Source organism: Podarcis filfolensis (assembly GCF_964270895.1).
Source record: "Podarcis filfolensis genome assembly, chromosome: 5".
Classification (NCBI taxonomy): domain Eukaryota; kingdom Metazoa; phylum Chordata; class Lepidosauria; order Squamata; family Lacertidae; genus Podarcis; species Podarcis filfolensis.
In genome coordinates this window covers 84883670-84910935 of record NC_139608.1, presented here as the reverse complement: position 1 = coordinate 84910935, position 27266 = coordinate 84883670, and the positions used below count along the sequence as shown (strand labels likewise).

Sequence of the window (27266 nt, the reverse complement as noted above, 5' to 3'; positions counted from 1 at the left end):
AGTGTGCCGGCGAGGGTCTGGATGAAGATCTAGCTCCAGACACATACGATACAATACTATGGATGATACGCCTTTCTGTAGTGAAACTGCAATTCACAACGCTTTAGAAATCCCCTCATTGAGTCACTTGTGACTTCTGTTTGCAAAGAGTTAAATGTATGGGTTTTTTTGGGTTTTTTAACTGAATCCCCCTAGTGGTGCAAACCTCCAGGCAGTGTGGAATGATATCATTCTTGTCATCAAGCTGGAATGCATCATAGGGTAGAGCCGTCCAATCAGGGCTCTGTGTGAGGGTTTATATAGAGTTATGTTTCCTCTGCAGAACAGTCAAAGTGAGCACACTGAGAGGCTAAGCCTTCCGCTATAGCAATATCATCACAGAGCACAGCACAGTTTTGCCACTGTTGTTCCATCTGGTAAGTCCAACACCTTTAAATCTTAGTTATATGAAATATAATTATATGAACTATTGCCCACACACAAGTTTTAAAGAGCCCCGTTGAATGATGGCTGCAACTATTTAATGCTCGGAGACTTTATTCTCTTTTCAGTCATCTCAAAGCTTTATTGTTGTGGTGCTCCCTTTTAAAGCAATAAACGCCTCTTTGCAAGAGGCTTAATTGTACATGCAGAAGAGTCTTGCAAGGTCTGGAATATGTTTTTCCAAACAAGATTGGCAATTTAAAAAGAATAGAATGCTGTGATTATACTTAACGCGAATATGTATTTGTTATGTTTGTCTGCTTGTGTTTTAATACCACTTATTGAATCTTTTCCTGCTGTAATATGGTCTATTTTGGTTTTGAACCTGCATTAGATCTTAGGAGACAATATCTGATTGCAAAGAAACTGTGAACGTTTGGGGCTAAAAGCTAAACACAATTTCAGTGTGTTCTGACATGTCAGTTTCCATCCAGGCAGTTTTGTCATTGCTTGTAGCTTTGTTTCTCTTTGGATTTACATTCATATAATTACGCCGAGTGCTTTTAGAAAGAATGGGGTAGACTTCTATCTGCCAATTTTACAATTTTTAGCTGCAGATGAAAGACACACAAGCAATTTTTTTCAGCGTCTCTCATCTTGCTGTTCCTTTGTGACCGTCCGGCATAATCTGGTTAAGGGAGTCAAATGCATCTATCTTGCACTTTGAGGCGATTGGATCTGCCTTTTAGATTTCATTGGGATTGTGCAGCTTTTTCAACTTGTGCTTAGAACTTCGGTCCTGCAGACCATTAGGGCAGGGGCTGAGCAGGCGCAAAGGCAGCTCCCTGATGCTCCGATGTGATTCCATGTGCCCTGCTATTGCTAACCCGCACCTTGATCCCTCTGCAGTGCAGGCCGGCTCAGGCACTGGGCTGATCCTTCTGGGAAACAGAGTGTGCAGCATTCTTGCTCAGCAAGCCAGCGCTCATTGAACAGGAGCCAGCAAATAAGCATGGCAGACGCGGCTATAGTAAAAGTAATGGGCAAGCTGCCATTGACAAAGCCAGTAGTCACACTTCCCATTCACATATATGGTGTGCAAATACCTGCCCTGTATCTGTGATAGAGGGCTTGATGGACAGGAGAAGGCAACATCTATACCCTACAACATTTATCTGGTGAAATAGGGACATCCTATTCCATAATAATAGTAACAACAACAAAAACAACATCAATAATAATAATAATATTTATACCCTGCCCATATGACCGGGTTGTCCCAGCCACTCTGGGCAGCTTCCAACATATAAAAACCCCACAATAAAACATTAAAAAACTTCCCTACACAGGGCTGCCTTCAGATGTCTTCTAAAGGCTGTATTGTTACTTATCTCCTTGGCTCGGGGGTCACGCAACTCCATACCCTCCAACATTTCTCCAGTGAAAATAGGGACGTCCTAAAGGAAAAGCAGGACATTCCAGGATCAAATTGGAAACCAGGATGGCTTCTGTAAATCCGGGACTATCCCTGGAAAATAGAGTCACCTGGATGGTCTGCAACATCAGAAGAGGGAGAGGGCAACACCTTGATGCCTAAGAGGGACTGGGTGGTTAATATCTACCCAATGAGTACTTCCTAGGCAGGATTCAGTCTCAGCAACATTTATTGAGCATGTTTGAATTTGCACATAATGCAACCAATTTGCCTCTACCAGTGAGCAATGATTGGGATCTTTGTTTTCGTTTTAATTTGAGCAGATGGCAGCTGTGGTTTGCTTGGTTTCAGCGCAGCTGTGCCCTGCCTTGGATAAGGTCTGGAAAGATGCCACTTACTTGTAGTAAGAAAGGTGTCTCTGAGGAGATGGTCCTGTCGAGATTCCAGCCCTCGATAGCTTGGGCTGGTGTGAGTCACATGCCAGCGCAGGGTGTTCACCTCGTAGACATGCAGGTCAGGGATCGTTCCAATCAGAGAGTCAAGTTTGCGTGGGTGTCAGCGGCCAAGTGAGCGAAAGTCAGCCAGGGAAAGCAGAGGGGGAAAGTGACAACCTGCGCAATGATCAGCACTTCGATCACTAGGAAAGCTGAAGGCTGCTTGAATCTTGAGAATGTATAGCATAACAGGACATCCCTATGCAAGTTGCATAGATCCCTTGAAATTTCTGTTCTCCTAATGCAACTGTTTTACAGCCCAGTAAAAGGTAAAGGTAAAGGGACCCCTGACCATTAGGTCCAGTCGTGACCGACTCTGGGGTTGTGGCACTCATCTCGCTTTATTGGCCGAGGGAGCCGGCATACAGCTTCTGGGTCATGTGGCCAGCATGACTGAGCCGCTTCTGGCGAACCAGAGCAGCGCACGGAAACGCTGTTTACCTTCCCCCCAGAGCGGTAGCTATTTATCTACTTGCACTTTGACGTGCTTTCGAACTGCGAGGTGGGCAGGAGCAGGGACCGAGCAACAGGAGCTCACCCCGTCACGGGGATTTGAACCGCTGACCTTCTGATCGACAAGTCCTAGGTTCTGTGGTTTAACCCACAGCGCCACCCGCTTCACTTCTGTAAATCATGAGATTCAGCAAGGGTTGCTCCTAAGTGAGTGTGCATAGAATTGTGGCCATGCAGCCCGATCCTACGCTTTCTTTCTCAGAAGTAAGTCCCACTTTTGTTCAATGGGATTTTATTTTGCTGCACTTTTGCTTTCCTGTTTTTAACTTCGCGAAAATTACAAACTGGAGGTGAACGAGTTACAACTGATATTTTAAGCCTCCATCATCAGCCTTTTGCACAGCTTACCCCTTAATCCTCAGTTTCAACAGAAGGGCTGCCTGAATCAAGCAGGTGGTGGTTTGTCACCAAATTTGGCAATAGATGCGCCCGTTTATTTCCAAATGCCTTCCTGAAACATTGCGCTTTGTCCCTACACGCAGAGATGAAATAACCTCAGGCTTTTTTGAGAATGAGTTCATCCCTTCGTGAAGTTAAGGCGCCAGCTTTTAATGGAGCAGTCTCCTGCTATGTGCATGCACACTTTCTGTAAGAGAGAGGAGAATCTCTGCCAGATTGATTTAAAGCTCAATAATTATAGTCTACCACTTACACTTTGAAATCAAATTAACAAATTGCTGATTACCGACAGCCTGCTAAATGGTTGTCATTATTGGTAAAAGGGAGCACTGAGGTGTTTCTTCATTCCCAGCACAATCATATGTTGGTCTGTTTGGAAGAAAGTCTCACCAAGTTATTATTAATTATTAAATTTATATACCACCCTTCGGCCGGGGATTCCAGGGCCACTTACAATATAAAGCACAAAACACATAACATAATAACAAACTAAACAATACTCCCACCATAGGATTTACTTCCAGGCAAGTGTGATTGCAATATGATCAGTGCTTTCCCTGAGACTGACATAGACCCTCGCAGTGTAATAATCCAAAATGCCACTTACGTAGGAGTATGTTTCACAGAAATCAATGGGGCATTTTCATATCACGTATTTGGAACAGGGGTATTGCATTAGTGCAGCCCTTCTCTAATCTTTCCAACAAAAAAGGAGCTCAAGAGAACACTGTTTCCTCAAAATGCAAAAACTGAGGGAGGAATCCAGGTATAAAGAGCAGGATTTTGTCTTGTTGAAAAGGGGAGAAATTGCATCACGAATTGCCTGTTATGCTTATTTCTAGTGATTAGACAGTAGGCTGGCAACAGACGATAGAATCAAAGGCAACTTGATACTGATAATGTACACACATTTCTGTTATAATTTCTGGCCGAGCAGGTTTTCAGAACACTACAGAAATCTGTGAAACCTGTTTACCAGTGGTGCACAGTGGGATGCCTTCAACTTTCCGGGAAAAACTTGCATCTGCCTCCAGAGCTAGGACCAGGGCTGGGGCCACTGTGGTGAATCAGAAGAGCCTTGTGCGTTGATCACCCTGTTTGCTACCAGGTGTTGGAGAGAAGGAAGCACAAAGGGTTAAGGAGGACCAGGCAGGTGGGACCTGAAGACACCATCCTGCTGGTGGTTCTCCCTTGATAGACATCCTCAGCTTCAACCTGAGTACGGAACAGGGAGAAAGAAAATCAGCTTAACATATCCCCTCACCAGTGAAAGGCTATTCAAGTTGGAAAGAATGGGGGGGAAACAGTTTGTTCCCATCTTTGTTCCACATTACAAACCTGTGGTTATCCCTTTGCTTGCAGAAACCTGTGTAAAGAAGGACCCAGGAAGTGAACCAAACTGGTGGAAATAGGAACCTCTTGCCCAACGCCATGAAGTTACTAATCACCATCTCTGTAATGCTGAGCGTTCTCGTCACAGACATAGCATCAGTAAGTTTTGCAACCGTGGCAGAAACTCCAACTGACAAGCGCTTGTGCTTATTTCCATGTTTGACCATAAATGCAAAGCTTCCTCTTTCGCCCATGGCCCGAACCTATTTTTAGAAACTTCTTTCTTTTTTGGTTACTGCTGGTACGTGCAGGAGGTTGTACCCTGGGATGTATAACCTGATAAATACTTTTTGACATATTTATTTCAAAGTAATATGTGTACCTCAACGTTCCCTTCCTTTTGGTCACTTCTCTGCCCTTTCCATCTCCCAGTCCGTACAACACACACACAAACTAGACCTCTTCCTCTGCTCTGCTCTCCTCATTTCTCTGGACTGCTTCTTCTAACCTGCCCTTTAAAGCTATCCCTTCTCCCCTTGCTTTTTCAAGCAACTGTCTAGTTCTTTCCCAAACCCTTGGTTCCTCTGCTTCCTCCTCCACCTCACCCTCCTGCCTGCTTCTCTCTTACATAATAGAAGATTAGATATGATTCTGCCTGCCCCACCATATGTGCCTTAGCTGCAGAAAGTCTCTTCTCCACAAAATTATTTTTTAAGAATTATGGAACACATACATACATACATGCATACATACATACACGTAGTCCAAGCCACCCCTGATTTAATGCACAGCAGTACATATCTGCAGAAGCCACCCATTATATATGATTGGACTACAACTTTCATCTGCCCCAACCAGTATGGACAGTGGTCAGGGATGATGGTCCAACAAGAACTGAGAACACCATGTTGGTTAGCCCTGCTTTACACCCTAAAGCTTAGCGAAATCATCTGTAAGAAACTGCCCTACCTCTCAGGGTTGTTATGAGGGAAATGAAAATAAGGGGAGGGGGAGTTATTTAAGATTTGCTTCATCTAAATAATGCTTCCTTATTTTTCCTTTAGAATAATTTGTGTCTGTCTTTGTTCCCTCTTAGTTTCACCACTGGAAGAAAGATCGCAAGCTGGGAAGCAAAGCTAAATATGAACATAAAGGTAAAGAAATCTTTGCAGCTTTTTGTTGACATCTGAAAACTGCTGCTTCTCTTTAACAAAGTGCCAAATTCCTTGTTTTGCACATGTAATGAACCTCTGATAGCCCCTTCTTTGAGAGAGCACCGCTTAACCCTTTCATCACCCTCTGCTTTCTCGCTGCAATATCTCCTGGCGATTCCCCTCTCTCAAAGAAACATTATGGTTCCCATGGAAGGAAAGGCAACCGATGGGGAATGTACAGCAGAAACATCTTAATTGGGGACCTCTCCTCCCTCTGTCTTCTTCCAGAAATTTTAAGCAATACATAACTTATCTAAATTTAGAGTAACATCTTTCTCCAAGGTCTTTCTTCTTTTTCTTAGAGCAGTCTTCTGGGTGGGGCTGATGGGAGTTGCATAAAGTATCTAGAGGGCAATAGGATGAGGAAGGCTGTCCTTGAAGAAGGGGCCCACTGAAGTTTTGCTACGCATTTGGATGTGGTGCGATGTTTGGCCTACAGTGTGGCATACTACAATTTCCCCGCAATGTCTTGTTTGCAGGTTGCACCTGTCTGAATGGAGGAACCTGTGTCTCCTACTACCTCTTTTCTGGAATGAGGCGTTGCTTATGCCCCAAAGGATATAGCGGGGACCACTGTGAAATCGGTAGGTGATCACTTCAAAACTTGTTTCCGTTTTTACCCAACAGCTCACGGCCTTTAGAAATTAAAGAACGCCAATAATTCTTCCAGTTTTCTGGAACAGACAAAGCCACTCTGGACACTCTCCCCCCCAAAAGAAACAAGAGATTGGGTAGGAGGCTTAAAGGTAAAGGGACCCCTGACCATTAGGTCCAGTTGTGGACGACTCTGGGGTTGCGGTGCTCATCTTGCTTTATTGGCCGAGGGAGCTGGCGTACAGCTTCTGGGTCATGTGGCCAGCATGACTAAGCTGCTTCTGGCAAACCAGAGCAGCGCATGGAAACGCCATTTACCTTCCCGCCACAGCGGTACCTATTTATCTACTTGCACTTTGATGTGCTTTCGAACTGCTAGGTTGGCAGGAGCAGGGACTGAGCAACAGGAGCTCACCCCACCACGGGGATTCGAAATGCCAACCTTCTGATCGGCAAGTCCTAGGCTCTGTAGTTTAACCCACAGCGCCACCCGCGTCCCTGGGTTGGGAGGCTTATTGAGCTGTAAACCACTTTGAGAACGGGTATCTGAAAAGATATCAGCGCAGCACTAACGTAATTGTTCCACCTGCGCAATCATCTCTGTTTGCTTGATGGAATGATGATCCTCTCCCTCCCCTGCCCTGTCCACTGTTTTGTGGGTTCTCCCAACTTTCCAGAGCAGTTTTGGAGGAAGCACAAGGTGGGTGCAGGGGGAGGAGAGCAGAAAAATCCCTGTTGTGCTAGTGGGAGCCCTCGAGCTGGCTTCCACTAGTGGAATTGGTTTGCTGGATCTGGCCCTATAGTTCCAGAATCCAGAAGCAGGGTCATGTTAGTCTGTCGCAGCAAAACAGCAAAATCTCATGGGGCCCACTTCATGAAATGTGTGATAATAGAAGATTATCTTCTTCCCTGAATTATAGGTTTATATACATATGGTTGGTGGGGTGGGACTGTCAACCACAAAGTCAGAGAGAAATGAAATGCAGAGAAGTATAGACACGTTGGCAATAACATCCTGGCAAGTCAATGAGCAGATTTAACATGATAAAAATCCTTCGTCTCAATGGACTCCATGGAACCTCTCAGCTGCCGTCAGCACTGACAATCCTCTTGTTTTCTCGACAGATGCTGAAAGTCGCTGCTATACAGACAACGGGGAGGACTACAGAGGGACTTTGGCAGTGAATGAGAAAGGTGACAGGTGCCTGGCTTGGGACTCCCCTTCGCTGCAGAGATGGCCTTATCATGATGGCATGGAGAATGCCATGAAACTTGGGTTAGGAAAGCACAACTTCTGCAGGTAACTGAAATGCAACGGAATGTACTGCTATAGGTCCAGCTGCCCTATTTTTTATTTCTCCCCCAAGCCATAGTTCCACAGATGCCATGTGCCAATAATGCATCAAATCATCTGGCTGGCATTCCACAAGAACATCAGCTGTGGTGAATGACTAGATCTTCTACTATAACTTGTACTTTTAAGAATGGTTAGGATTTCATTCACATTGTCTTTGTTGATGCAAACAGGGATTCCGTATGGTTCTGTTTGGATTACAAGGACAAAGTATAACTAATGGTTGAGCAAAAGAGTTATTTTGCCTGGGGCACCTTGCCCCACCTACTGAAATCCCTTCTTTAGGCGACTTTGCCAGGTTCAAGGGTTCTGTTCAACGTTGCCAATAGTTATACTTGGTAGTTTGCAGGATTAGTGCCCTGCAGGAACATTTAACTAGCATTACTAAGAATATAGGTGAACTGGATGACTTCAGCATACTGTACTATGACCTACATGAAGTGGAGGCATTCTGCCGCCCCCTGCAGGTTGGCGTTGGTATTACTGAGGATCATTCTTTTGAAGGCAATATTCCATTGTTTTTCAGAAATCCAGATGGTCGATCCAAGCCGTGGTGTTACGTTAGGAATGGTTATCGAACCTCTTCAACATCCTGCAAAATCGACGTATGCCGAAAAGGTATGTTATTACTTAGGGTGCCAGATGCTTATAAACTTTTAAAATCAAAGCAAGGCACACAAAAACCAGTTCATAATGAAGCCAAGCACTGTAAGCCGAAGAAATTCCTATTCTGGGCCAGATACTAACTTTGGCAAGTTAAGTAGACAAAAATAATTTGTCAGTAGACAGCTAGCATGTTCAGTAGAAGGATTTTCGCTTAGCCTGTTCCCCAGTGTGCAAGCATTCTATGCAGAGGGAGCATTAAGAGTGGTGCAGTGGTTAAGAGCTGTAGATCTGGGGAACCGGGTTCGCGTCTCTGCTCCTCCACATGCAGCTGCTGGGTAACCTTGGGCCAGTCACACTTCTCTGAAGTCTCTCAGCCCCACTCACCTCACAGAGTGTTTGTTGTGGGGGGGGAGGGGAAAGGAGAATGTTAGCTGCTTTGAGACTCCTTCGGGTAGTGATAAAGCGGGATATCAAATCCAAACTCTTCTTCTATATGTGACCCCTCACCTGCAGTCCTAGCGGTACAAATTCTGGAAGGATGTTTCCATATCATCGGTCAGAAGGTGTTGATCAGACCTTAACCTCAGCCTAGAAATTTGTGAGGGGCAGCCAAACTTTGCAGATCTTCATGGGGATCTTGCTACCCTGAGGACCTAGTCTTTATTGTGAAGAGCTAAAGTGTTATGTACTGAAGTTCTCACCCTGGGCCAGCAGGGGGATACTGTAGATAGTTATGCAAATAAGGGATCGAAAGTGACTTTCAGTGATTAGATAGTTTTAGAAAATTGTTACAGTTACGTTGTACTGGAGCTCTATATAAGCAGGCTTCAGTTCAGTTCTGTTCTGGTCTGTGAATAAACAAGAGCTGTTTGAAGAATCGCTGTGTCGTCTGATATGTTCACCCACAACTTAACATAAAGCTATGTTCGTTCTTCACTGGAGCAAATCCTTGAGGCTCTCTCTTCCTTTTACAGAAGCCACATGTGGCCAGAGGAGTTTCCGCAAGTACTTCAAGATTGTGGGCGGTTTCAAAGCACCCATCGAGTCTCAGCCTTGGATAGCAACCATCTACCACACCGATAAAAGAGGCGGTAGTCAGTTTCTTTGTGGTGGTAGCCTCATAGATCCGTGTTGGGTCCTGACAGCAGCACATTGCTTCGGAAGCAAGTAAGTGCTTCACAATCAACTTTTTCCTTTTAATTCTCCACTTCGGAATTGTTTTCTAGATAAGAGATCCCTTAGTCAACATCCCATACTGTGAAAGGGAGGGATTTTAGCTCGCTGGTACAGCATATGCTCTGTGTGCAAAAGATCTCATGCTCCTTCTGCAGGTAGGGCTAGGAAAAGACTCACATGGCTAGGCAATGTTGGCAACAGGCCAATGAACTGGATGGGCCAATGGTCTGGCAGTATATGGCAACTTTCCTGTGTTTTTTCATTTCATTTCATTATTAGATTATAAACTATTCTTCATCATAGGATCTCAGGGCAGTTCACAGAATAAAATATGGGGGGGGACCAAGTACAGTGGTACCTTGGGTTATATACACTTCAGGTTACAGACTCCGCTAACCCAGAAATATTACCTCAGGTTAAGAACTTTGCTTCAGGATGAGAACAGAAATCGTGCTCCGGCGGCAGCGGGAGGCCCCATTAGCTAAAGTGGTGCTTCAGGTTAAGAACAGTTTCAGGTTAAGAACGGACCTCCGGAACAAATTAAGTACTTAACCCGAGGTACCACTGTAAATAAGTAAAACAAAACAACAAAACAATACCCTCCCATTCCCACAGACACATTTAAAAGGCTATAGAATATTAATCAGCCAAAGGCCTGGTTGAAGAGGAATGTTTTCACCTGACGCCTAAAATTATATAAAGAAGGTGCCAGAGCTTTTTCCTCAGTGACAAAATTGATAAATAGCCCAGTCTTAGGATTGTTGAGGGTTAAGTCTCATTAAAATCAGTGAAGGCTCCTGTGTTTAGTATTACAGCGCATAACTGTAGTCCTACACATACTTAGCTTATTGAATTCTGCATAGGTTTGCACTGTAAGTGTGTAAGTTTCAGCTGCACTTGCAGAAGTTATCTTTCCCCTAGATCAATTACTTAACTTACATATATTTTCTTTTGGCGTTTATATTGTAACGGCCACTTGATAGCTATAAATAATATTTGCCTGCCGGTGCAGTACTTGTGTGTGGTTAGCTTTTAAAAAGTTGGCGACCTTTTCAGTTACCAAATACTTTTTTTTCTCAGTTAATAAAACCCATCTGTATGCTAAATTTCACAATCCTATACAAACACATTTTAACTGACATCCACAAATGTTGTTCTAGACCAGAAGGAATGTACCCATATGATACACTGAGGCTTATGATACACACCATTGAATTCAATAGGACTTACTTCTGAGTGGACATGGTTAGGGGCAGCCTGTGCATGTTAGTCAAAAGGAAGACCCATTGAGTCCTATAAATTGTTATAGGATTGCATCCTAAATACTGGAAAACCTATTAAAAAAAACAACCAAAGTTTAGAAAGTGATTTATTAAATTGTAGGATATTGCTACTGCTATATCTTTGTTTACCAAGAAATATATGAAATTAATATATTTGAAGAAGTGCTTTAGAACTTTTTGGAATGCGAAACTGTTGTAAAAAGCAATCCTTTTCTATAAAAAAAGTTTTGTGTTGATATATGCTCATGTTTTGCTGGTTCAAAAGGAGATGTCCTCAAATGTCTGTATTTTTAAGACAGAATAGCTGCACGTGCTAGGAGACATGTTAAATTTTAAGCCCCGCCATTCACCTAGCAAAACAATGAGGCTCAAACAACAAAGAGGACTGCAAAATTATGTTTCTGTTCTCTCATGACCGAGGCAGAAAACTGAGCAAATGTGAAAGTGAGAGCAGGGAAATATGCCCCTGTATAATTTTTTTCCTAATCCATGTTTCCATTTCTTTTCAGCACTCCTGACCTATCCAAGCTGACTGTTATTCTCGGGAAGTCTGAATTGTACACTGATGATACGAAGGAGCAAAAATTTAATGTTGATAGGGTTGTCATTCATGAGGACTACACACTTCAGAGAACGGATTATAATAATGATATTGGTAAGTGACATCTCCAGCTTCCCTTCTGAATCATAGACATGTTTCACCTGAGCATGCAAAAAACTGAGGAACAAATGTTTCACCCAAGTACTGCTGCAAAATAAGGGCCCATTTTAGTGAGAAATGGTGTAGGTTGTGTACTTCTAAAGCACATTTGAAGCCTGTTCTTTTTGTCAAAGAATTCTAGTCATTGTAGTTTACCTCTCACAGAGTTACCTGCAGCGCCCAGAATCCTTTGAGGGAACGAATGTGCTTCAAATGTGCCTTAAAATTACAGTGTGTTACACAGCCTTACAGCAAAACACCTCGTATTTCATTGTCATGACATCATCCCCATATTTGCAAACAATACAAAAATGACTGCAGATGATAGCTTAGGAAAATATACAGGTACGAATGAGCTATCTTCTTTCACCAAACGTTTGGGGGTGGGTGTTCTATCAGATCATTGTAAGGAAAATACTTTGAGAGTCAGGGAAGATGATTTCTTCTCTCTCTGAGGCAGTCAAGAGATTAATTTTCTCTGGGTTGGCGATGTTTCGCTATCTCTAGCCAGTCCTGGAAATGCTTACGATGTGTTTCTATGGTTAAACAAATTATTTTTATTTATCATTTATCAAACTTATTAGTCGCTTGTCACCCAAAGGTCTTCAAGCAACTTACAGCAAAGAAAAATATACAATACATAAAGCGGGGGGAATGGGGAATCATGTAATATGTTATATGAAATATTAATGTAACATTTATGGAAGAAAACAAACAAGTAAACCATACCAGCCATATAAATAATAGCAAATTAAAAGGGGTGAGGGGAGATGCACATTAACAAAGTACATATACTTTTTATTATTGTCATTAAAATACTCTATTAATCACTGAACATAATAAAAGAGTCCAATTTAAGCTACATTTTTATCAGATCTCGCAATCTAAATTATCAGCGGGAGGTAGGGATTATGCATACAAGTAAATGCAGTAACATGACTACAGTGGTACCTCGGGTTACATACGCGTCAGGTTACATACTCTTCAGGTTACAGACTCCGCTAACCCAGAAATATTATCTCGGGTTAAGAACTTTGCTTCAGGATGAGAACAGAAATCGTGCTCCGGCGGCGCGGCAGCAGCAGGAGGCCCCATTAGCTAAAGTGGTGCTTCAGGTTAAGAACAGTTTCAGGTTAAGTACGGACCTCCGGAACAAATTAAGTACGTAACCAGAGGTACCACTGTACAATCATATGTCATCTGGAAAAGCAGCTGGAACGGATAGCTCTAAATATGTATTATTCTGTTTCTAATGAGTTTAGTGATAGAAGGTTCCCTATATGACATGCATTCTTTATTCCTTCTTTAGCCCTCATGAGGATCCGATCATCTTCCGGCCAGTGCGCACAAGAGTCAGACACTGTGAAGACTATCTGCTTGCCATCGCAAGACTCGTTTCCAGACAATTTCCAGTGTGAAGTTTCTGGCTATGGAAGAGAAAACAAGAGTAAGTTGATAAACACCTTTCCCATTCCTAATGCAGGTTGTGTGGCATGTGTTACCGGCACTATCAGGAACCATTAGCCTTCCAGAAGCTGCTAGACTACAACTTCCATCATTCCTGACTGCTGGCCATGCTGGCTGGGACTGCTGGGAGTTGTGAATTCAACAACACTTTGAGTATCACAAATTCCCCATCCTTGCTTTTGAGCCTTGCTAGAGGCCAATCGCTAAGGTTGCATGTGCTCTGTGCGCCCAGCTCCACTACAGCTCTGGTTCTGCAAACAAACTCATATTCTACATACAAAAGACTTTGTGCCGTGTTTGGTTTGCATAATTTAGTTTGTGTGCCGTTATCCGCTAGACTGAAGAAGAGGAATTTGGGTTTCATGTATGAGGCTATTCGGTGAGGCAGGCTCTGACATTGCTTTGTTTTTGCAATGAAGAAGATTGCTTTAGACTTCGCTGAGAAAAATAACCCAACAAACTGTCATGTTTCTGGTTTGCAGCTGACATTTACTTCGCAAGGATCCTGAAATCAACCAATGTCAACCTGATACCCCAGTCTTTGTGTAAGAAATACTATAAGGACAGGGTGACGGACAACATGTTCTGTGCTGGAGATCAAACGTGGCAGACAGATTCATGCAAAGTAAGTTTCCTTGTGCACAATGTCTACATTTTATGTCAACAGAATGCAGTCCCTTTCTTTAGAATAGGCCTAATGCACATCTGAAGATTTAGAATTTAATATCCCACTATACCAAACATTGGGACGCGGGTGGCGCTGTGGGTTAAACCACAGAGCCTAGGACTTGCCGATCAGAAAGTCGGTGGTTCGAATCCCTGCGACGGGGTGAGCTCCCGTTGCTTGGTCCCTGCTCCTGCCCACCTAGCAGTTCGAAAGCATGTCAAAGTGCAAGTAGATAAATAGGTACCGCTCCGGCGGGAAGGTGAACGGCGTTTCCGTGCGCTGCTCTGGTTCGCCAGAAGCGGCTTAGTCATGCTGGCCACATGACCCGGAAGCTGTATGCTGGCTCCCTTGGCCAATAAATCGAGATGAGCGCCGCAACCCCAGAGTCGATCACGACTGGTCCTAATGGTCAGGGGTCCCTTTACCTTTACCTATACCAAACATCTTGCAAAATGCATGTTTGCAGCAAGGAACACAATCCTATTTATTCCGCTGGGCTAAGCCAGCTCCTTTGTAATCTGGAATCTGTTGAAGGAGGATTCCTTGATGCTAGAGCAACTTTTCGCAAAGTTGGGTCCCCAAAGGTTGCTGGACTACAACTCCCATCACCCCTGTCCACAGGTCTTGGCACCTAGGAGTTGTAGTCCAACAACATCTAGGGACCCAAGTTTGAGAATGGCTGTGCTAGAGCTTAAGCTGCCTTGGCCACTTCCTTTCCTTGTGTCCCATTATTGTAAAATAGGGTACTAGTGCAGTGGCGTAGCGTGGGGGGTGCAGGGGGGCCGGCCGCACCGGGCGCAACATCTGGGGTTAGGGCAAATCCACGGGTTAGGGGGCGCAAATCCACGGGTTAGGGGGTGCAAATTACTTGCCTTGCCCCGGGTGCTGACAACCCACGCTACGCCACTGTACTAGTGCAACCACAGTGGCAGCAGAATTCCTGAGATGTGCTTTTCCCTAGCTTTCTTCTCTTTAAATGCTCACCATCATTCTTACGTTCCATCAGGGAGATTCCGGAGGTCCCCTGGTTTGTGCAAGCAGCGACAGGATGGTGCTATATGGGATCGTCAGCTGGGGCGATGGCTGTGCTGACAAAGAGAGGCCTGGCGTCTACACCAGAGTCGCAAATTACCTTCGCTGGATCGAAACCCACATGAACGGCATCCATTTCAAAAGTTCCTACCTTCCTAAATGAAGATATGGCAGCTTTCCATGGAGCATGGAGCTGGAGCGTGGAAACTGAAGCCAAGGAACGTTACAGGCCATTGAAACGCCAAGCCTTGTTTTGGAGTTGACAGTTCTTTGGTGGCTACCTTGACTGGACTTAACATCAGGTCAATTCGTTAACATTTGTGTTGCTGTGTCTGAAGCAGAAACCATCACTGAACAACACACATTCTCCCATGGTGGAGTGGGGAAGCTCTTCAATATTTAACATTTAAATAAGGAGTGTTTTAGCCAGCCAATGTAATATACATGTGGCCTTATCTACAGGAGTCAGTATTTCACTTTGTCAGTAGGCGCGGGGTTTTTTTGGTAAGGTTTTTAAATTGGCTACTAACGTAATATTAGTGCCATCCAGAAAAACAACTCAGACTCATTTAATTGAATGAGATTTCAGGACAACTGTGTTGCCCTATTGATTCATTATGTGCGTTTAGATCTCTGTGGGGTGTAATGTCAGGGTTTGTTTGTTTTTTAAAGACAAAAAACATGTCTAAGATGCAAGCCTGTGTCATAACCTGAATTTGGAAACCGTTTGAGGGCAAGCAAAAGCAAAAAAACCCAGGGACTTCCTGGGTGTCATCACCCAGGTCAAGAAACAGTGTTGTCCACAGGAACAGCCAGATATATTTTCCCATTCCCAAATGGCTCTTAATGTGCCATAATATCTGAGAAGTTTGTAATGTCTCAAAGGTTGCTTGGGGGCATCACGTGCAGATTCCAGAACTGCTTCTTTGGTGTCCCTAAGATATTGTCACAATTTGGATGGCTTCTACAATGAAGCTGGTCCTGTGTGTTTAAGGCAGCTTAGCAACTCAGAAGAGCAGGCAATTGAGCATATGTCTGTTGACCTCACAGTGATGTCTTGCTGAGTCATAGAGCAGATTGTTGCTTGAGAAGTACCTTGCAGGGAGGCCCATGAGGCCACCACCACTTTGCTGGAGCTCGGGAGGTCTGGGGCTGCACAGTGCCTAAATGGGTATCTGCGTGAGAAACTCATGTATGAGGTACCGCCATAATTTGGGCTTCATGATGGAAGAAAGGCAGGATTAAATGTAAGGTGAAGGGGTGGGGAGTTAAAATATAAACCATTTCTGGCATTTTCTACCAACTTTGAAAAACAGGAATGGGGAAGGTATTTTGAAAAGAAGCAGAATTGAAACAAAAAAATCGTTTTGATTTTTAATTTCAAGGTTTAGCTGTCTCTGGCTTCGTATGACTTGTCATTCCACAGGTGCTGTTGAGATAAGAGCGCTGCATTTTTAACAGGGTTCACTAATGAATATTATTTCAATAAAAACCATCAGTACCTTCCTCTATGTTGGCATTTACACTCCCAGTTGCTGCCCAAAGGACTGGTTCTACCATGTTTGTCTGACTCTCTGTGTAGATTGCTGACAGTCTTTCAGCTGCCAATTTTTTTAATGATAAGGTGACTAAATTCTGTTACGCACCTTAAAAAACAACAAAAAAACCCTGTTGTGGTATAATACATGGTGCGTACAAGGCAAAACTCAGAGCATAGCTAGACCAGAGAGGTCATTTTTGACCTTGCAGAATTTTACAGACCCTGAACTGGGTCAAGCTTCAGCAGATGAGGGTGTCCCTCATAATGAAGAAGATTTGTAAATATTGCTTGCCATTTTTACCTGTTTTCCTAAGACTCCTGGCAGTAGCTTTTTTATATAATTAAGAAAGAATGTTTTATTCAATGAATATGTAATATATGTGCTGGGGCTGGAACCCCAACTGTTATTTAATAATCTTACTTTAACTTATTGTTTATAAATCATGGATTTTAAACACCAATAAAATATTACTGCTGTGTGGACTTCCTCTTGTTTATATTACTTTCGGGGGGTGGCAAACCAATAAGCTGGTCCTTTTCAACAAGGTTGGGGAGCCTTTGGCCCATGGGCTGAATCCACCCTACCAGGCCTCCCATATGGCCCACAAGGCCATTTTGGGCAAGCCACGCCCATCTGATGTCAAATATGATGTCATGTGTTTGGGCGTTGGTCAAAAGGGGCTTTGCAAGCACCACCAATCAGCTGGGCCTGCAAAGCCCCTGTGAGAAGTGCTTCCCAAGCACCTAGGAACCAGCTGGTTGCCAGGTGCTTAAGATGTGCTGAGCACAGGGCTTGCAAAGCACTTTGCACTGCACTTCTCAAACACTTGGCAGACGGGTCCCCATGCCTGTTTTGCAAGCTGTACTGCCGATTACACAGCCATGTTATATAGCTGTCAACTTACAGATTTGAAAATAAGGGACCAGCAGCCTCGAAAATAAGGGATCAGCAGCCAAAATAAAGGATTTTCAGAGCACAGCTATGTTCAACTTCTGAGCCCCTCCCAGCCAAAGGCAGAAAGCCCAGCCAGCAGCCAAACGAAGCCTCAAGCGGTGGTTCCCACAGCGCAACAACCCAGCAAAGGGGATGCAGCAAGGAAAACCATCATCACCTCTCCGCTGGGAAGTGCTGAGCAAAGGCAAGTCCCCAGGCAACGCGGCCGATTTGATTGGCACAAGGCATGCAAGCTCCACCCCCCAGTCATTCTTAGACTCCTTATTGGGTGAGCAACGCAGCCAAGCAACACAGTTGGAGCCACCCTCCTCCCTGGCCAGCAGGGAGGGAGAGAGAGGAGCTGCTTCCTTTGAAACCCAGGAAATTTAAGGGACATCATCAATAAGGGGCAGCAGCGGGACACAACGCTGGGATAAGGGACTTTCCCGCCAAATAAGGGACGGTTGACAGCTATGCCATGTTAACAGATTGGAATAGATTCCACTGGCCTGCTTGACTGCATCCTTTAAGTTTACAGACATCTGCAACCACAATGAGCTCAGTTTCAACCAGCCTTGGACATCCAACTATGCTGTAAAGAGGGACAACAAGAAGGCTAGCAGGGTTGATGCTCCCAGCCTATGGCCACTGAAACCTCACCATCACAAATAAATCTTTAATGCATCTTTTCCCAAGCTTCCGGTTTAGTTTCACACAGCCATGAAACTTGATGGGTGACCTTATACCAGTCACAGTCTCTCAGCCTACCTCACCAGGGCCATTGCGAGGAGAACGTTGTTCACCACCTTGATCTCCTGAAGAGAAAAAGTGGGTGTAGGGTTGCCATATTTTGAAGAGCAAAAAAGAGGACGCTATGATGAGACTCATTTTAAATACCCCTACTATATGCAGGCTATAGAAGCTGTGATATATTGCTGAGGATGGGGGCAGGAGAAGAGAAGAGGAAAGCAAGTCTTCAACCACTAGTTATGTCTCTGTCTCATCCAGAAAGCATAGCCAGGGACATTTTGGCAAATGTTTAAAAATTCAACTGGACAGAAATTTCACCCTTGAAAAAGGAAGTGTCCTGGGGGGGTGGGGGAGAGACATGTCCAAACTGGCCATGGCTGCTGCTACTGTACAGACACTCCCTGTCTTCACTAAATGAAACATATAGCCTGATGACTGTGACATTCAGGAGTGAGGTTAAATAACAGACCACAATTATAAACCCATCAGTTGTTGTATTTTTATATACCAGTAGATGGAGCTAGTGTGTCTCTTGTGGTTGTGAGCAGCCCACAAAGAATTTACTGTGAAAGCAGACATAAATCAGAGCTAGATAAAGAGTTCATATCTGTGCTTTATCATTTGATCTCCTTTAGCTTTATAGTTACCCACTATGGATGTATTTATGGCGTTTTTGAGCACGTTCTCTAGAGAAAGCCGGTTTCCTCTTTAATAAGAATGCTAAACAGCGCAGATTATTGTGTACCCAGGCACAGCCCGCCCTGCCCCCCGCTTTCTGGGAGCTGGACTTCGGGATCAGTCAGACAACATCTTTTGGGATTAAAATGGCCACAACTTTATTGAATTTCAGATGCAGGAAACCTTGGCATAGGCATTGGGCGTGTCTCCCTCTCAGCCCCTTGCTGGGGGTTTGAGGCAAGTCAGGGTCAAAAGGGAATACAGTGGTACCTTAGGTTACATACGCTTCAGGTTACAGACTCCGCTATCCCAGAAATAGTGCTTCAGGTTAAGAACTTTGCTTCAGGATGAGAACAGAAATCGGGCTCCGGTGGCGCGGCAGCAGCAGGAGGCCCCATTAGCTAAAGTGGTGCTTCAGGTTAAGAACAGTTTCAGGTTAAGTATGGACCTCCGGAACGAATTAAGTACTTAACCTGAGGTACCACTGTATGGGGCCACTGTGGAACAGTGTGGCTTCAGGAAGACGGGCAAACCACAAAAGCCGCCCACTGCCAGACCCAGTGAGCGGCCATTTTAATGCGAGCCACATTTTAATGCTAGCCAAATTTGGGCATTATTTAGCTGTTCATCCACTTTCCTCACATTTAAATTGGACAGAAACAGTCTGCATTGGCACATACTATAATTAGTATATGTGCTGACCCCCTGGCAGACAGACAGTGTGCCAAGACCAAGTCCAAAATCCGAGGGTTGATCAGCACCCACAAAGTCCACAGTCTGAGATCCAACGTTGAAGGCCAAAAGTCAGGAAACGAGGTTCTGAGTCAATCCAAGTCTGAAGTCAGGATGAAGCCCAGTGTCACACCTGAAGTAGAAACTGCTGAAGGCCCAAGGCAAGGTCCTGTCAGTTTGCCTTTCTTAGTACAGAAAGTATGGATCTGCTGTGTAGAGATCTTTCCTATTCTAGTTAATTCAAGAGGGTTCTGGAAGCTTCTCTGTGTGAAAGAAACAAGCAGAAGGTTCATGATGTTTGGGTTATTCCTTCTAAGAAGCTGAGTACAGCTGGTTTAAACTGGTTATCTCTTCTGTCAAGGTCATGCTGACTATAATAAGAGGCCAGAAAGAGCCTGGGTTTCACTTTTTCTTTCTCTCTTCCTTCTGGTGTGGTGTACATAGCACGCTTAGTGTTAAGGTTTTAGGCTTATTATAAGTATAAGTTAAGTCTGCTGCAACTGGATTTCTTATGGACAGTGCCAACCAAATATATTTATTTGTGACCATTATGTTCATTTGCCTTCAGTAGCAGTAAAGCAGTGCTAGATGAAATATAATTGCCTCATGTAATAATGTAGTCACTGCTGTTCCACAGCATTTGAGATTTTCATTTATATACATTCATTCGAAATAAGATGGGTTTATGAAGCATTCTCTATCCACCCACCACGCTGATGAAGAATTCTACGAAACAGTAGTCAATATCCAGAATTACTGTTCAGTGTTGGACATCATTGTTGAACACACAAAGCTTCACAGCTTGTCTTCCACCGTACTAAGTTTGGTACCTCGCCTCATTTAAAGATTTTCAGAGACTTTGAGGCTAAAGATTTCATTTTGACCTTTTTATGATTTGAAGGAATTCTATAAAGATTGTCTATTACATGTATATATATGGTCATTGTGTTGCCTAGACATTGTTGACTGGATCAATACTGAGCGGAATTTCAACATGGGCAGCTGAGCAGACACAACACGTCAGCTCTGCTGCCTTCTGATACGGTGGCTGCTGATTGCTGTATCTGGGCTTGATGAGGCAGGTGACCCTCACCTGCTTTCAGCTTCCCCAGCTGAAGAATCACTTGCCTCCTTCCCCACCTGGTCAGCTAGTGAATTGGGCTGCAGGCCCTGGCCTGACTCTGCTTCCTGGAGTGCCCAGCCTGCTGTTCCCTACATCTCAGGACCCTCCGTGTTCGTGGGGCCAGGGCCTCTCTGGCTCTGGCAAGGGGTCGCTCTTCTCGACTTCCTCTGCACTGGCACCTGTCCCTTCATCAACCTCTGTCACCCCGTAAGTATTACCTACCCCAACCCCTCTTTCCCCATCCCCATCTTGCCCCTGTGTGACCCAGTCCCAGCTGCACCCCTGGCCGGCATCCTCTTTCTCCTCCCCATAGTCTTAACAGTTTGTGGCAGTACTGTATATGAGGGAAAACTTTGATCCAGTAGGCATTCCCTTTTGTGCTAATTTATTGATACCATTATGTCTATTAAGTATCAGGCTAGGTGTGTGCTAGTTACACCTACAGCTTGGTTCTTGTTGCTGTTGTTTTAAATGGAAAGTTTCTTTTCTGCCCAGAAAGTGTACCAAATCACACAATCTGGCAATTGCAGATTCTCAGCACACACTTCTGCAGTTTTCTGGTTTTGTGGAAATCAAAAGAAATAGTGAGCTAGGTAGCTAGCTATCCATACTCCTCCATTCAGAGGAGTGTGCTGAAAATAGTTACATACATAACCAGAAAAGGCGTGAGAACACTGAGGAAGTTGTGCATGAGGAAAGAGGAGTAGCAGAAAATCCACCCGTCCAAAAGCAAAAAGCACCAAAACAAATAATCTGCAGATAGAGCCCAATTTCCCCAGTTTACCAGATTATCACCATATCAGGTAAACCCAAAATCAAATATCTTTAATACGGTCAGTGACCAGGAAGCAATTTATAAAAATATGACATTAAAAGTAGAATTGTGCTACAAATAACAGTATAAATATGGCCAATTCACAGAATTGGTGCTTATATTTATGACCAGGTTTCGACTTTTAAAGTTTTAAAAATTCAATTCAGGTGTCGCTACTGTTTATTATCGTTCCTTCGATGTTTACAATTTGAACTCCGTTGTTGACATCATTGCTTATTCTTGTTGCAATGTAACAGTACTTTGCCACGGACCTGTTAATTTCGGGCTCTTTTTGTTTTTTGTTTTTGCTGTTGCTGTTGCAAACCTCTGGTTTACTCGAAGTCTATAGATACTTCTCTCTTGCAGTGGCCATAATGTGCTGTTATGGTTATATAAGGTTGACACTCAGTTTTAGCATAGTTTGGAAATAGCATAGTTTGAAGAAGAGATGGTTTATAAGGATTATAACCACCACCACTCCACAGTATCTATCATTTCTTGTAATGACACTTTTTAAGCATCACTGCAGTGATAACTAGATCTACAGAACTGCACCGCTTGCAGCCATCCACTTGGGGGAGATGCAACATAATTCACAGCTAAGAGATCGTTTCAGTATTCAATGCAGGTGATATTTGCGAAAGACTTTTGCCCGAAATAAAAATTCAAGGCAATGCATTTGAATGGATTTTAAGGTACGATGAAATAATTTGGAAAGATCTGTAAAATGTGGGTGGCATTAATTCAGGGTAAGCAGCAACGTAACTGCAGAGTTCGGGTGTTTCGCTCCTGCATCAACTAAGTGCCTCGGTGTGTATTGCAGTTCTCATAGAAATGAACTAGAAATAAATATGCTTATTTGATAATACTGTGTGCACTGGTAAAAAAAACATATTGCCCCAGTTCAACCTAAATATTGTGTACGTGTGTAGCAAAAGGAAGGGAAATGCATAGACTGTATTCCTTCATATGCATTCCATTGAATAAAAATAAAACAACTGTTGCCTTAGATAGAACATTAGGATTCCCAGGAATAATTGGCACCGTTAAAAGGCTCAGTGTTACATCCATTTATGATCCTCACCATTTTATTTATGCAATAAGCTCCATAAAGGAGCAGCTCACAATAATAATAATAATAATAATAATAATAATAATAATAATAATAATAATAATAATATTTTATTTATACCCCACCCATCTGGCTGAGTTTCCCCAGCCACCCTGGGCAGCTCCCAATCGAGTGTTAAAAACAATACAGCGTTAAATATTAAAAACTTTCCTAAACAGGGCTGCCTTCAGATGTCTTTTAAAAATAAGATAGCTGCTTATTTCCTTGACATCTGATGGGAGGGTGGTCCACAAGGTGGGCACCACTACCAAGAAGGCCCTCTGTCTGGTTCCCTGTAACCTCACTTCTCGCAATGAGGGAACCGCCAGAAGGCCCTCGGCGCTGGATCTCAGTATCCGGGCAGAACGATGGGGGTGGAGACGTTCCTGTCAGCTTCGCCTTTGAGCCAGTGCCACCGACTGGGCTCAACCACTTCAGCCCCGACTGGCCCAGGCGAGCTGGGGTAGCACTTCCAGAGACCTTCTTCTGCAGGAACAGGTCTAAGTGCTGTGGGCTCACAACTCAGAGCTGTGAGCACTGAACTCACTTCCAGAAGACAGTCGTGCACAGCAGAGTATAGCAGAGCATAAATCACTCGGACGACAGCACTGAAGAATATCTTCTTTTATTCACTAACAGCTACTGTACTATACAAACTATATACAAATGGAGACGCTGGACTGCACTAAGTGTTACAGCTGCTTTCTGCAGCGACCTTATCTACACAGAGATAACACTCAGTCTCCCCCTTTGAAGTGAGGCTGGAGCGGAATAAGTGGCAAGCACAATCCGCCCCCTCCTCTCTGGAAAATCAGCAGATTCTTGCAATGGGAGGGGTGAAATCACCTCAGTTCCTTCAGGTATACAGGACCGAGGCCATTTAGGGCTTTAAAGGTCAGCACCAACACTTTGAATTGTGCTCGGAAACGTACTGGGAGCCAATGCAGATCTCTCAGGACCGGTGTTATGTGGTTTTGGTGGCCACTCCCAGTCACCAGTCTAGCTGCCGCATTCTGGATTAATTGCAGTTTCCGGGTCACCTTCAAAGGTAGTCACACGTAGAGTGCATTGCAGTAGTCCAAGCAGGAGATAACAATAGGATGTGAGAGATGGGGAACCTGTGTCCCTCCGTATATAGTTGGCCTCCAGCATCTATCAGCCCCAGACAAGCATGGCCTATGGTCAGGGATGATGGGAGTTGTAGTCTTAGCAAAATCTGGAGGGCCAGAGGTTCCCCACCCCACATTAACTCTAGCAGATCTGACTCACTAACGGTTTGCAGGCAACCGTTCTGTTACCATACATCTGAGAAAATGGAACAGATAAATCTGAACAATTTTACACTAAAGAAATCCATAGGGTGATATTCAACTAAATATTTGATTATGGGGGGAAGGAGCAACACCTGCAAAATCTTAAAGGATTGTACCATCCTTTCCTGGCCCACCCTTTCAGAAGTGATTGTGCTGGAGTCATGACTGAAAGCAGCTAGAGGTTTACAAGATAAATCTTGCTTTGTTTAACTTCCAAAAGTATTGGGCAATCATTGGATACTTTGAGCTAATGATGTTTTGCGAGAACTGGCGGAAACAAATTGTCGAAGAGTTCTGTCGGTTTCTTGTTGCAAACAGGAGAGGATTATATTCCCTCGGTTTAACTCACCCTCTTCCTGATCCCATTTTCAGCCTTACTGCTACGGTCACTATGGCAACAACATCTGTTTATCTGCCTGTCAATATTTCATAGGAGAGACAGAATGTGGGGGTGCACTGCCAAATGCAGATTTCTCAGGAGTGCAGAATCTGAACTGTGACCGCTTCTGAACCATTTTAACTGCTCCCAGCAGAAAGATATGGGGAAAGGGGTGTAGCGTGTTAGCTCAGAGAGGAAGTTAAGCATCTGAAAGCCCCTTCTTCAAGCCTCGCCTATTCTAAGACTTTGCCAGGTGGCTTTAAGCAAGCCACTCTCCCTCAGTCTCTGGATTAAGGGGCTAATAATGTTGGCATGGGACGCGGGTGGCGCTGTGGGTTAAACCACAGAGCCTAGGACTTGCCGATCAGAAGGTTGGCGGTTCGAATCCCCGCGACGGGGTGAGCTCCCGTTGCTCGGTCCCAGCTCCTGCCCACCGAGCAGTTCGAAAGCATGTCAAAGTGCAAGTAGATAAATAGGTACCGCTCCGGCGGGAAGGTAAACGGCGTTTCCATATGCTGCTCTGGTTCGCCAGAAGCGGCTTAGTCATGCTGGCCACATGACCCGGAAGCTGTCTGCGGACAAATGCCGGCTCCCTCGGCTTATAGAGCGAGATAAGCGCGCAACCCCAGAGTCAGTCACGACTGGATCTAATGGTCAGGGGTCCCTTTACCTTTACCTTTAATGTTGGCAAACCTACACAGTTCCCACCCACCCTTTCCCAGGATCATACGCATAGAAATCTTCGGTGTGCTCATCTTCCAAGTTAAGTAGACACTGGATGCTGCAGTGAGACTGAATGTGCTACTTCCACCCACCCACGTACCCATTGCTTTTCCTGCCATCACCCTCTGTACATTGGAGTGTGGATATCAGCCCCTACATTTTTCAGTTCCTGATTTTCCAGACTTCTAAAATGCAACACCCACAAGTACAGGAGGATCCTCACTTCAGGCGGGATCTAGACATATAAAAAACGTTGCGAAAATGCTTTTCTAAAAAAAAAGTTTTGGAAAATATTTATTGAATTTGCCATAGCTCACCACTGCCATCTAGTGTCAAATTTGTATAATGCACTTTACAACACACTTAAAACGTTTTATTTGCAGCTGTATACAGTGGTACCTCAGGTTAAGTACTTAATTCGTTCCGGAGGTCCATACTTAACCTGAAACTGTTCTTAACCTGAAGCACCACTTTAGCTAATGGGGCCTCCTGCTGCCGCCGCGCCGCCAGAGCACAATTTCTGTTCTCATCCTGAAGCAAAGTTCTTAACCTGAAGCACAATTTCTGGGTTAGTGGAGTCTGTAACCTGAAGCGTATGTAACCTGAGGTACCACTGTAGCTGAGTCCTCAGAAGCTGATCCTCCAGCTCATGAAGGGTGATGGGAGCAGAAATGGGGCTGGATCCAGCATACCTGTTGCAGAAATTTTAAAAAGGGGTTCCTAGGCTGGAGGTTGCCATCCCAGAAAACCAAAAGAACAGGATGCAAGCTGCAAGTGAAAAAGATTTATTGAAATACAAATGTGCAAAGAACCACATCCAAAGCAATGTTTTTTTAATACACTTCCAGATTGCACATGTCATTTCATTTCACCAATTGAAGGACCACAGCAATCTTAACAGTTGCAACCCAATGTCATCACCCTGAATCAATCAAAATAATTTGGCTCTTCAGATCAGCCCTCGTCATAACATCATGTGATTACATACAATCATTTTTCCTTATTAAGACTTTTGACCAATTTTCCTGTTCATGAAAAGTCTTCCAGTGCCCTCTTTCATCTTTCTACAGAACAATTCAAGATTAATCACAGCTGCCATGCCTAGATGGTTCTCTTTTCATGCACACAATGGCCATCGTAGATTATAATAGTTCTTTTCAGTGTTCTGGAACAGGCACTCAAAGACTCTCCAAGTGTCCCTATCTTCCAGGGACAGTCCCGGATTTACAGAAGCTACCCTGGTTTCAGATTTGATCCCGGAATGGATATAATTTACAATGAGTTAAAAAAAGATGTTTAAATTATCATTTCCCCAAAAGACAGAAGCTTTCCTTTTAGGAATCATTGGGGATGAGATTCCCAAAGATCTGAAGAAGTTTTTTATGTATGCCACCACGGCAGTGAGAGTATTGTTAGAACAAAACTGGAAAGGAGACCAAATTCCAATGAAGAGGGACTGGCAAGTGAAGTTGATGGACAAGCTGACAGGGCAGTTAAGAGACCAAGAGTACAAAAAATTCAACAACAATTGGAGTAAATTCAAAAAATATCTGGAAGACTACTGCGGCGATTTAAATTTTTTGGCGGGCTAGAATGACTCTTGTAAAGACAACTAATGGAAACAGTGGAAAAGATGGTAAATAGAATATTAGATACAATTGGAAAGGCATATAACATAGCATTCCATGGACCCAAGTAAGAGGTGGAAGGAAGTCCAGTGCAAACAAAGTAACAACGAAATAAGTAGATAAATAACATATTTACTTTCTCTTTAGTTTATGCATACATGTTAAACGTTGGCATGCTCATTGTGTCCAATTGTTTATTGTGAATATTGACGTGTATGAAAAGGATGGCTGTAAACTAACTGAAAAACCAATAAAGATGTCTATAGATGGGGAGGAAAGAGATTTGATCCCGGAATGCCCCGCTTTTCCTTAGGACGTCCCTAATTTCATCAGAGAAATGTTGGAGGAGTATGGAGTTATGCGACTCCCAAGCCTATCCAACCTTTAGAAGAAATTGGAAGGCAGCCCTGTATTGTTGTTTATTCGTTTAATCACGTCCGACTCTTCGTGACCCCATGGACCAGAGCACGCCAGGCATTCCTGTCTTCCACTGCCTCCCGCAGTTTGGTCAGACTCATGCTGGTGGCTTTGAGAACCCTGTCCAACCATCATGTCCTCTGTTGTCCCCTTCTCTTTGTGCCCTCCATCTTTCCCAACATCAGGGTCTTTTCCAGGGAGTCTTCTCTTCTCATGAGGTGGCCAAAGTATTGGAGCCTCAGCTTCAGGATCTGTCCTTCCAGTGAGCACTCAGGGCTGATTTCCTTAAGAATGGATAGGTTTGATCTTCTTGCAGTCCATGGGACTCTCAAGAGTCTCCTCCAGCACCATAATTCAAAAGCATCAATTCTTCGGCGATCAGCCTTCTTTATGATCCAGCTCACAAGAGTTGTTAGGAGACCCCTATTCCCCTCA

The 27266-nt window shown here is 44.0% G+C and overlaps 1 protein-coding gene across 1 annotated transcript; it reads left to right on the top strand.

Annotated features, from left to right (window-relative positions):
* Positions 1-290: 290 nt before the first annotated feature.
* On the top strand, positions 291-16712 carry PLAU (plasminogen activator, urokinase). The gene is made up of 11 exons (XM_083615867.1): positions 291-416; positions 4627-4755; positions 5693-5750; positions 6290-6394; positions 7530-7704; positions 8285-8376; positions 9339-9531; positions 11333-11478; positions 12833-12970; positions 13473-13615; positions 14664-16712. Exons 2-11 carry the CDS (start codon positions 4696-4698, stop codon positions 14850-14852), a joined length of 1299 nt encoding a protein of 432 aa, XP_083471993.1. The 5' UTR covers positions 291-416; positions 4627-4695; the 3' UTR covers positions 14853-16712.
* Positions 16713-27266: the final 10554 nt, after the last annotated feature.

Bases quoted from the DNA above. Each gene is read 5' to 3' on its own strand.
- PLAU (XM_083615867.1), top strand. From the start codon at position 4,696: ATGAAGTTACTAATCACCATCTCTGTAATGCTGAGCGTTCTCGTCACA. The intron at 6,395-7,529 runs GTAGGTGATCAC...TTTTCTCGACAG, and splicing joins CGGGGACCACTGTGAAATCG to ATGCTGAAAGTCGCTGCTAT. The intron at 11,479-12,832 runs GTAAGTGACATC...TTCCTTCTTTAG, and splicing joins GGATTATAATAATGATATTG to CCCTCATGAGGATCCGATCA.